Raw genomic sequence first — 12,477 nt, forward strand, 5'->3', positions numbered from 1 at the left:
GAATCAGCCACCAGCACTGTATCATCAGCGAACAACAACTGACTCACTTCCCAAGCTCTCTCATCCACAGCAGACTTCATACTTGCCACTCTTTCCAAAACTCTTGCATTTACCTCCCTAACAACCCCATCCATAAACAAATTAAACAACCATGAAGACATCATACACCCCTGCCGCAAACCTACATTCACTGAGAACCAATCACTTTCCTCTCTTCCTACACGTACACATGCCTTACATCCTCGATAAAAACTTTTCACTGCTTCTAACAACTTGCCTCCCACACCATATATTCTTAATACCTTCCACAGAGCATCTCTATCAACTCTATCATATGCCTTCTCCAGATCCATAAATGCTACATACAAATCCATTTGCTTTTCTAAGTATTTCTCACAACATTCTTCAAAGCAAACACCTGATCCACACATCCTCTACCACTTCTGAAACCACACTGCTCTTCCCCAATCTGATGCTCTGTACATGCCTTCACCCTTTCAATCAATACCCTCCCATATAAATTACCAGGAATACTCAACAAACTTATACCTCTGTAATTTGAGCACTCACTCTTATCCCCTTTGCCTTTGTACAATGGCACTATGCACACATTCCCACAATCCTCAGGCACCTCACCATGAGTCATACATACATTAAATAACCTTACCAACCAGTCAATAATACAGTCAACCTCTTTTTTAATAAATTCCACTGCAATACCATCCAAACCTGCTGCCTTGCCGGCTTTCATCTTCCGCAAAGCTTTTACTACTTCTTCTCTGTTTACCAAATCATTTTCCCTAACCCTCTCACTTTGCACACCACCTCGACCAAAACACCCTATATCTTCCACTCTATCATCAAACACATTCAACAAACCTTCAAAATACTCACTCCATCTCCTTCTCACATCACCACTACTTGTTATCACCTCCCCATTTGTGCCCTTCACTGAAGTTCCCATCTGCTCCCTTGTCTTACGCACTTTATTTACCTCCTTCCAGAACATCTTTTTATTCTCCCTAAAATCTAATGATACTCTCTCACCCCAACTCTCATTTGCCCTCTTTTTCACCTCTTGCACCTTTCTCTTGACCTCCTGTCTCTTTCTTTTATACATCTCCCACTCAATTGCATTTTTTCCCTGCAAAAATCGTCCAAATGCCTCTCTCTTCTCTTTCACTAATAATCTTACTTCTTCATCCCACCACTCACCACCCTTTCTAATCAACCCACCTCCCACTCTTTAGGGGAGTGGGGGAGGAATGGGATGTATTTAGGGAATAAGTGATGGATTGCGCAAAAGATATATATATATATATTTTTTTTTTTTTTTTTTTTTTTTTTTAATACTTTGTCGCTGTCTCCCGCGTATTGCGAGGTAGCGCAAGGAAACAGACGAAAGAAATGGCCCAACCCCCCCCATACACATGTACATACACACGTCCACACACACAAATATACATACCTACACAGCTTTCCATGGTTTACCCCGGACGCTTCACATGCCTTGATTCAATCCACTGACAGCACGTCAACCCCTGTATACCACATCGCTCCAATTCACTCTATTCCTTGCCCTCCTTTCACCCTCCTGCATGTTCAGGCCCCGATCACACAAAATCTTTTTCACTCCATCTTTCCACCTCCAATTTGGTCTCCCTCTTCTCCTCGTTCCCTCCACCTCCGACACATATATCCTCTTGGTCAATCTTTCCTCACTCATTCTCTCCATGTGCCCAAACCATTTTAAAACACTCTCTTCTGCTCTCTCAACCACGCTCTTTTTATTTCCACACCTCTCTCTTACCCTTACGTTACTTACTCGATCAAACCACCTCACACCACACATTGTCCTCAAACATCTCATTTCCAGCACATCCATCCTCCTGCGCACAACTCTATCCATAGCCCACGCCTCGCAACCATACAACATTGTTGGAACTACTATTCCTTCAAACATACCCATTTTTGCTTTCCGGGATAATGTTCTCAACTTCCACACATTTTTCAAGGCTCCCAAAATTTTCGCCCCCTCCCCCACCCTATGATCCACTTCCGCTTCCATGGTTCCATCCGCTGACAGATCCACTCCCAGATATCTAAAACACTTCACTTCCTCCAGTTTTTCACCATTCAAACTCACCTCCCAATTGACTTGACCCTCAACCCTACTGTACCTAATAACCTTGCTCTTATTCACATTTACTCTTAACTTTCTTCTTCCACACACTTTACCAAACTCCGTCACCAGCTTCTGCAGTTTCTCACATGAATCCGCCACCAGCGCTGTATCATCAGCGAACAACAACTGACTCACTTCCCAAGCTCTCTCATCCCCAACAGACTTCATACTTGCCCCTCTTTCCAAGACTCTTGCATTTACCTCCCTAACAACCCCATCCATAAACAAATTAAACAACCATGGAGACATCACACACCCCTGCCGCAAACCTACATTCACTGAGAACCAATCACTTTCCTCTCTTCCTACACGTACACATGCCTTACATCCTCGATAAAAACTTTTCACTGCTTCTAACAACTTGCCTCCCACACCAAATATTCTTAATACCTTCCACAGAGCATCTCTATCAACTCTATCATATGCCTTCTCCAGATCCATAAATGCTACATACAAATCCATTTGCTTTTCTAAGTATTTCTCACAACATTCTTCAAAGCAAACACCTGATCCACACATCCTCTACCACTTCTGAAACCACACTGCTCTTCCCCAATCTGATGCTCTGTACATGCCTTCACCCTTTCAATCAATACCCTCCCATATAAATTACCAGGAATACTCAACAAACTTATACCTCTGTAATTTGAGCACTCACTCTTATCCCCTTTGCCTTTGTACAATGGCACTATGCACACATTCCCACAATCCTCAGGCACCTCACCATGAGTCATACATACATTAAATAACCTTACCAACCAGTCAATAATACAGTCAACCTCTTTTTTAATAAATTCCACTGCAATACCATCCAAACCTGCTGCCTTGCCGGCTTTCATCTTCCGCAAAGCTTTTACTACTTCTTCTCTGTTTACCAAATCATTTTCCCTAACCCTCTCACTTTGCACACCACCTCGACCAAAACACCCTATATCTGCCACTCTATCATCAAACACATTCAACAAACCTTCAAAATACTCACTCCATCTCCTTCTCACATCACCACTACTTGTTATCACCTCCCCATTTGTGCCCTTCACTGAAGTTCCCATCTGCTCCCTTGTCTTACGCACTTTATTTACCTCCTTCCAGAACATCTTTTTATTCTCCCTAAAATCTAATGATACTCTCTCACCCCAACTCTCATTTGCCCTCTTTTTCACCTCTTGCACCTTTCTCTTGACCTCCTGTCTCTTTCTTTTATACATCTCCCACTCAATTGCATTTTTTCCCTGCAAAAATCGTCCAAATGCCTCTCTCTTCTCTTTCACTAATAATCTTACTTCTTCATCCCACCACTCACCACCCTTTCTAATCAACCCACCTCCCACTCTTTAGGGGAGTGGGGGAGGAATGGGATGTATTTAGGGAATAAGTGATGGATTGCGCAAAAGATATATATATATATATTTTTTTTTTTTTTTTTTTTTTTATACTTTGTCGCTGTCTCCCGCGTATTGCGAGGTAGCGCAAGGAAACAGACGAAAGAAATGGCCCAACCCCCCCCATACACATGTACATACACACGTCCACACACACAAATATACATACCTACACAGCTTTCCATGGTTTACCCCGGACGCTTCACATGCCTTGATTCAATCCACTGACAGCACGTCAACCCCTGTATACCACATCGCTCCAATTCACTCTATTCCTTGCCCTCCTTTCACCCTCCTGCATGTTCAGGCCCCGATCACACAAAATCTTTTTCACTCCATCTTTCCACCTCCAATTTGGTCTCCCTCTTCTCCTCGTTCCCTCCACCTCCGACACATATATCCTCTTGGTCAATCTTTCCTCACTCATTCTCTCCATGTGCCCAAACCATTTTAAAACACTCTCTTCTGCTCTCTCAACCACGCTCTTTTTATTTCCACACCTCTCTCTTACCCTTACGTTACTTACTCGATCAAACCACCTCACACCACACATTGTCCTCAAACATCTCATTTCCAGCACATCCATCCTCCTGCGCACAACTCTATCCATAGCCCACGCCTCGCAACCATACAACATTGTTGGAACTACTATTCCTTCAAACATACCCATTTTTGCTTTCCGGGATAATGTTCTCGACTTCCACACATTTTTCAAGGCTCCCAAAATTTTCGCCCCCTCCCCCACCCTATGATCCACTTCCGCTTCCATGGTTCCATCCGCTGACAGATCCACTCCCAGATATCTAAAACACTTCACTTCCTCCAGTTTTTCACCATTCAAACTCACCTCCCAATTGACTTGACCCTCAACCCTACTGTACCTAATAACCTTGCTCTTATTCACATTTACTCTTAACTTTCTTCTTCCACACACTTTACCAAACTCCGTCACCAGCTTCTGCAGTTTCTCACATGAATCCGCCACCAGCGCTGTATCATCAGCGAACAACAACTGACTCACTTCCCAAGCTCTCTCATCCCCAACAGACTTCATACTTGCCCCTCTTTCCAAGACTCTTGCATTTACCTCCCTAACAACCCCATCCATAAACAAATTAAACAACTATGGAGACATCACACACCCCTGCCGCAAACCTACATTCACTGAGAACCAATCACTTTCCTCTCTTCCTACACGTACACATGCCTTACATCCTCGATAAAAACTTTTCACTGCTTCTAACAACTTGCCTCCCACACCAAATATTCTTAATACCTTCCACAGAGCATCTCTATCAACTCTATCATATGCCTTCTCCAGATCCATAAATGCTACATACAAATCCATTTGCTTTTCTAAGTATTTCTCACATACATTCTTCAAAGCAAACACCTGATCCACACATCCTCTACCACTTCTGAAACCACACTGCTCTTCCCCAATCTGATGCTCTGTACATGCCTTCACCCTCTCAATCAATACCCTCCCATATAATTTACCAGGAATACTCAACAAATATATATATATATATATATATATATATATATATATATATATATATATATATATATATATATATATATATATTGATACAGTGGTTAAATTGATGAGAACTGCTATTGACGTTTGTGTAAATAAATTATACATTTCCTTTTTTCCATAGCCAGAGGTTGAACCATTATGTGACATTCATTTTTTTTTTTTTTCATTCATTTCAAGCTAGAAGTTTCAGTTTTCTAAATTGTTTCTTACATTTTTCATATGTATATATATGTATGTGTGTGTGTGTGTATATGTGCGTATGTATGTGTATGTGTGTGTGTGTGTATATGTATGTATATATGTATATTATCCCTGGGGATAGGGGTGAAAGAATACTTCCCACATATTCCTCGCGTGTCGTAGAAAGCGACTAGAGGGGACGGGAGCGGGGGGCCAAAAATCCTCCCCTCCTTGTATTAACTTTCTAAAATGGGAAACAGAAGAAGGAGTTACGCGGGGAGTGCTCATCCTCCTCGAAGGCTCAGAGTGGGGTGCCTAAATGTGTGTGGATGTAACCAAGATGTGAAAAAAGGAGAGATAGGTAGTATGTTTGAGGAAAGGAACCTGGATGTTTTGGCTCTGAGTGAAACGAAGCTCAAGGGTAAAGGGGAAGAGTGGTTTGGGAATGTCTGGGGAGTAAAGTCAGGGGTTAGTGAGAGGACAAGAGCAAGGGAAGGAGTAGCAATACTCCTGAAACAGGAGTTGTGGGAGTATGTGATAGAGTGTAAGAAAGTAAATTCTCGATTAATATGGGTAAAACTGAATGTTGATGGAGAGAGGTGGGTGATTATTGGTGCATATGCACCTGGGCATGAGAAGAAAGATCAAGAGAGGCAAGTGTTTTGGGAGCAGCTGAATGAGTGTGTTAGTGGTTTTGATGCACGAGACCGGGTTATAGTGATGGGTGATTTGAATGCAAAGGTGAGTAATGTGGCAGTTGAGGGAATAATTGGTATACATGGGGTGTTCAGTGTTGTAAATGGAAATGAAGAGCTTGTAGATTTATGTGCTGAAAAAGGACTGATGATTGGGAATACCTGGTTTAAAAAGCGAGATATACATTAGTATACTTATGTAAGAAGGAGAGATGGCCAGAGAGCGTTATTGGATTACGTGTTAATTGACAGGCTCGCGAAAGAGAGACTTTTGGATGTTAATGTGCTGAGAGGTGCAACTGGAGGGATGTCTGATCATTATCTTGTGGAGGCTAAGGTGAAGATTTGTATGGGTTTTCAGAAAAGAAGAGTGAATTTTGGGGTGAAGAGGGTGGTGAGAGTAAGTGAGCTTGAGAAGGAGACCTGTGTGAGGAAGTACCAGGAGAGACTGAGTACAGAATGGAAAAAGGTGAGAACAATGGAAGTAAGAGGAGTGGGGGAGGAATGGGATGTATTTAGGGAATCAGTGATGGATTGCGCAAAAGATGCTTGTGGCATGAGAAGAGTGGGAGGTGGGTTGATTAGAAAGGGTAGTGAGTGGTGGGATGAAGAAGTAAGAGTATTAGTGAAAGAGAAGAGAGAGGCATTTGGACGATTTTTGCAGGGAAAAAATGCAATTGAGTGGGAGATGTATAAAAGAAAGAGACAGGAGGTCAAGAGAAAGGTGCAAGAGGTGAAAAAAAGGGCAAATGAGAGTTGGGGTGAGAGAGTATCATTAAATTTTAGGGAGAATAAAAAGATGTTCTGGAAGGAGGTAAATAAAGTGCGTAAGACAAGGGAGCAAATGGGAACTTCAGTGAAGGGCGCAAATGGGGAGGTGATAACAAGTAGTGGTGATGTGAGAAGGAGATGGAGTAAGTATTTTGAAGGTTTGTTGAATGTGTTTGATGATAGAGTGGCAGATATAGGGTGTTTTGGTCGAGGTGGTGTGCAAAGTGAGAGGGTTAGGGAAAATGATTTGGTAAACAGAGAAGAGGTAGTGAAAGCTTTGCGGAAGATGAAAGCCGGCAAGGCAGCAGGTTTGGATGGTATTGCAGTGGAATTTATTAAAAAAGGGGGTGACTGTATTGTTGACTGGTTGGTAAGGTTATTTAATGTATGTATGACTCATGGTGAGGTGCCTGAGGATTGGCAGAATGCGTGCATAGTGCCATTGTACAAAGGCAAAGGGGATAAGAGTGAGTGCTCAAATTTCAGAGGTATAAGTTTGTTGAGTATTCCTGGTAAATTATATGGGAGGGTATTGATTGAGAGGGTGAAGGCATGTACAGAGCATCAGATTGGGGAAGAGCAGTGTGGTTTCAGAAGTGGTAGAGGATGTGTGGATCAGGTGTTTGCTTTGAAGAATGTATGTGAGAAATACTTAGAAAAGCAAATGGATTTGTATGTAGCATTTATGGATCTGGAGAAGGCATATGATAGAGTTGATAGAGATGCTCTGTGGAAGGTATTAAGAATATATGGTGTGGGAAGAAAGTTGTTAGAAGCAGTGAAAAGTTTTTATCGAGGATGTAAGGCATGTGTACGTGTAGGAAGAGAGGAAAGTGATTGGTTCTCAGTGAATGTAGGTTTGCGGCAGGGGTGTGTGATGTCTCCATGGATGTTTAATTTGTTTATGGATGGGGTTGTTAGGGAGGTAAATGCAAGAGTTTTGGAAAGAGGGGCAAGTATGAAGTCTGTTGGGGATGAGAGAGCTTGGGAAGTGAGTCAGTTGTTGTTCGCTGATGATACAGCGCTGGTGGCTGATTCATGTGAGAAACTGCAGAAGCTGGTGACTGAGTTTGGTAAAGTGTGTGAAAGAAGAAAGTTAAGAGTAAATGTGAATAAGAGCAAGGTTATTAGGTACAGTAGGGTTGAGGGTCAAGTCAGTTGGGAGGTGAGTTTGAATGGAGAAAAACTGGAGGAAGTGAAGTGTTTTAGATATCTGGGAGTGGATCTGGCAGCGGACGGAACCATGGAAGCGGAAGTGGATCATAGGGTGGGGGAGGGGGCGAAAATTCTGGGGGCCTTGAAGAATGTGTGCAAGTCGAGAACATTATCTCGGAAAGCAGAAATGGGTATGTTTGAAGGAATAGTGGTTCCAACAATGTTGTATGGTTGCGAGGCATGGGCTATGGATAGAGTTGTGCGTAGGAGGATGGATGTGCTGGAAATGAGATGTTTGAGGACAATGTGTGGTGTGAGGTGGTTTGATCGAGTGAGTAACGTAAGGGTAAGAGAGATGTGTGGAAATAAAAAGAGCGTGGTTGAGAGAGCAGAAGAGGGTGTTTTGAAGTGGTTTGGGCACATGGAGAGGATGAGTGAGGAAAGATTGACCAAGAGGATATATGTGTCGGAGGTGGAGGGAACAAGGAGAAGAGGGAGACCAAATTGGAGGTGGAAAGATGGAGTGAAAAAGATTTTGTGTGATCAGGGCCTGAACATGCAGGAGGGTGAAAGGAGGGCAAGGAATAGAGTGAATTGGAGCGATGTGGTATACCAGGGTTGACGTGCTGTCAGTGGATTGAATCAAGGCATGTGAAGCGTCTGGGGTAAGCCATGGAAAGCTGTGTAGGTATGTATATTTGCGTGTGTGGACGTATGTATATACATGTGTATGGGGGGGGGGTTGGGCCATTTCTTTCGTCTGTTTCCTTGCGCTACCTCGCAAACGCGGGAGACAGCGACAAAGTATAAAAAAAAAAAATATATATATATATATATATATATATATATATATGATATATTTATCTATTCAATTTCATACTTTGTCACTGTCTTCCACGTTAGTGAGGTAGTGCAAGGAAAGAGACAGAAGAATGGCCCAACCCACCCACATACATATGTATATACACACACGTCCACACACGCAAATATACATACTTATACATCTCAACGTATACATATATATCCACACACAGACATATACATATATAAACATGTACATAATTCATAGTGACATTGTACAAAGTCAAAGGGAATAAGTGTGAGTGCTCAAATTACACAGGGATAAGTTTGTTGAGTATTCCTGGGAAATCATATAGGAGGGTATTGATTGACAGGGTGAAGGCATGGACAGAGCATCAGATTGGGGAAGAGCATTGTGGTTTCAGAAGTGGTAGAGGATGTGTGGATCAGGTGTTTGCTTTGAAGAATGTATGTGAGAAATACTTAGAAAAGCAAATGGATCTGTATGTAGCATTTATGGATCTGGAGAAGTCATATGATAGAGTTGGTAGAGATGCTCTGTGGAAGGTATTAAGAATATATGGTGTAGCAGGTAAGTTGTTAGAAGCAGTGAAAAGCTTTTATCGAGGACGTACGGCATGTGTACGTGAAGGAAGAGAGGAAAGTGATTGGTTCTCAGTGAGAGTTGGTTTGCGGCAGGGGTGCGTGATGTCTCCATGTTTGTTTAATTTGTTTATGGATGGGGTTGTGCTGTTGTGGATGAAAGAGCTTAGGAAGAAAGTCAGTTGTTGTTCGCTGATGATACAGCGCTGGTGGCTGATTCGGGTGAGAAACTGCAGAAGCTGGTGAGTGAGTTTGGCAAAGTGTGTGAAAGAAGAAAGCTGAAAATAAATGTGAATAAGAGCAAGGTTATTTGGTACAGTAGGGTTGAGGTATCAAGTCAATTGGGAGGTAAGTTTGAATGGAGAAAAACTGGAGGAAGTAAAGTGTTTTAGATACCTGGGAGTGGATTTGGCAGTGGATGGAACCATGGAAGCAGAAATGAATCATAGGGTGGGGGAGGGGGCGAAAGTTCTGGGAGCGTTGAAGAATGTGTGGAAGTCGAGAACGTTATCTTGGAAAGCAAAAATGGGTATGTTTGAAGGAATAGTGGTTCCAACAATGATATATGGTTGCGAGGCATGGGCTATAGATAGAGTTGTGCGCAGGAGGGTGGATGTGCTGGAAATGAGATGTTTGAGGACAATATGTGGTGTGAGGTGGTTCGATTCGAATAAGTAATGAAAGGGTAAGAGAGATGTGTGGTAATACAAAGAGTGTGGTAGAGAGAGCAGAATAGGGCATTTTGAAATGGTTTGATCACATGGAGAGAATGAGTGAGGAAAGATTGACCTAGAGGATATATGTGTCAGAGGTGGAGGGAATGAGGAGAAGTGGGAGACCAAATTGGAGGTGGAAAGATGGAGTGAAAAAGATTTTGAGTGATCAGGGCCAGAACATGCAGGAGGGTGAAAGGCGTGCAAGGAATAGAATGAATTGGAACGATGTCCTATACCGGGGTCGACGTGAACCAGGGCACGTGAAGCATCTGGGGTAAATCATGGAAAGTTCTGTGGCGCCTGGATGTAGAAAGGGAGCTGTGGTTTCGGTGCATTATACATGACAGCTAGAGACTGAGTGTGAACGAATGTGGCCTTTGTCGTCTTTTCCTAGTGCTACCTCACGCACATATAAACAAATTAAACAACCATGGAGACCACGCATCCCTGCCGCAAACCAACATTCACTGAGAACCAATCACTTTCCTCTCTTCCTACACCTATCACATGCCTTACATCCTCAATAAAAACTTTTCACTGCTTCTAACAACTTACCTCCCACACCATATATTCTTTATATCTTCCACAGAGCATCTCTATCAACTCTATCATATGACTTCTCCAGATCCATAAATGCTACATACAAATCCATTTGCTTTTCTAAGTATTTCTCACATACATTTTTCAAAGCAAACACCTGATCCACACATCCTCTACCACTTCTGAAACCACAATGCTCTTCCCCAATCTGATGCTCTGTACATGCCTTCACCCTCTCAATCAATACCCTCCCATATAATTTCCCAGGAATACTCAACAAACTTATACCTATGTAATTTGCGCACTCAATCTTATCCCCTTTGCCTTTGTACAATGGCACTATGCAAGCATTCCGCCAATCATCAGGTACCTCACCATGAGTCATACATACATCAAATAACCTTACCAACCAGTCAACAATACAGTCACCCCCTTTTTTAATAAATTCCACGGCAATATACATGTATATAATTCATACTTGCTGCCTTTATCTATTCCCGTCGACACCCTGCCACACATGAAATGACACTCCCCTCCGCTCGTATGCATGCAAGGTAGTGCTAGGAAAAGACAACAAAGGCCACACTCGTTCACACTCAGTCTCTAGCTGTCATGTGTAATGCACCAAAACCACGGCTCCCTTTCCACATCCAGACCCCACACAAGTTTCCATGGTTTACCCCAGACACCTCACATGCCCTAGTTCAATCCTTGACAGCACGTCGACCTGGTATACAACATCATTCCTATTCACTCTATTCCTTGCATGCCTTTCACCCTCCTGCATGTTCAGGCCCCGATCACTCAAAATCTTTTTCACTCATCCTTCCACCTCCAATTTGGTCTCACACTTCTAGCTCCCTCTACTTCTGACACATAAATCTTCTTTGTCAATCTTTCCTCACTCATTCTCCCTTGGAATAGGGGAGAAAGAATACTTCCAACATATTCCCTGCGTGTCATAGAAGGCAACTAAAAGGGGAGAGAGTGGGGGGCTGGAAATCCTCCCCTCTCGTTTTTTAATTTTCCAAAAGACGATCAGAGAATGGGGCCAAATAAGGATATTCCCTTAAAAGCTCTGTCCTCTGTTCTTAACGCTACCTCGCTAATGCGGGAAATGGCAACTAGTATGAAAAAAAACACGTACACAGCCTTAGTTGCCCATGCTGTCCTAGCTAACATAAAGAAAAAAAAAAAAGATGCTACAACCAAAAAGAACACATCAAGAACTTGCTATTCAACTATATACAGACATCACCACAACTTTAAAACTTTACCTTCCTGGGACAGGAAGGTAACATAATATATTCTTCTTGGGTTGCTAAAACCCTTAGGTGCTTATAAGTGCCATAAGCCCTGATACTCCTTTATAAAGTTCTTTTGCTTGCTAGGGGTTACTATGTGTAACTATCACCCTATGGCTTCTCTAGGTCAGGCCCACCTTGCTATGTAATGACACCCTTGTCTTTAACTATTAAACTATAGGTTTCTTCATTCACCACTGGTGAATTACAAGTGGTAGTCTCAGTCCAGAATATATGAACTTAAAATGACTACTGGTTGTCAAAAGAGTCACCATGTAAATATCTACAAGTGAAGTGATTTTCCAGAACATTTACGAACATCATATACACACAAAAATAAAGTCAAGCAACTTACCTTATAAATGGTGAGATTCCAAGTTTTGATTCGGATATCAGAGCCATGAAATTCCAAAGTGAGGTCATTCTTCCTAACGGATGAGAGATTAAACATCATATGAACTGGGCAGGGTCTAATAACTTCTATAGTGTTAGATGGAAAGTACTGTACACTTGTCTATAAGTAATATACAGTCAGACAAATTATTCACAGACAATATTCAGATAATATATAATTTAATCACAAAAACCGAAAACCCCTCCTA

The 12,477-nt window shown here is 42.2% G+C and overlaps 1 protein-coding gene across 14 annotated transcripts in view; it reads right to left on the reverse strand.

The window, feature by feature from the left end:
* The window catches only part of LOC139753374 (uncharacterized), a 113,100-nt gene that overhangs the window by 56,814 nt on the left and 43,809 nt on the right, over positions 1-12,477 (reverse strand). For all 14 annotated transcript variants that reach the window (XM_071669796.1, XM_071669800.1, XM_071669791.1 and 11 more), the window contains one exon: positions 12,231-12,303. In XM_071669796.1, the coding sequence (XP_071525897.1) occupies positions 12,231-12,303 (73 nt within the window). The remainder of the gene's footprint in view (positions 1-12,230; positions 12,304-12,477) is intronic.

The sequence above is a fragment of the Panulirus ornatus genome, chromosome 14 (genome assembly GCF_036320965.1).
Source record: "Panulirus ornatus isolate Po-2019 chromosome 14, ASM3632096v1, whole genome shotgun sequence".
Lineage (NCBI taxonomy): Eukaryota > Metazoa > Arthropoda > Malacostraca > Decapoda > Palinuridae > Panulirus > Panulirus ornatus.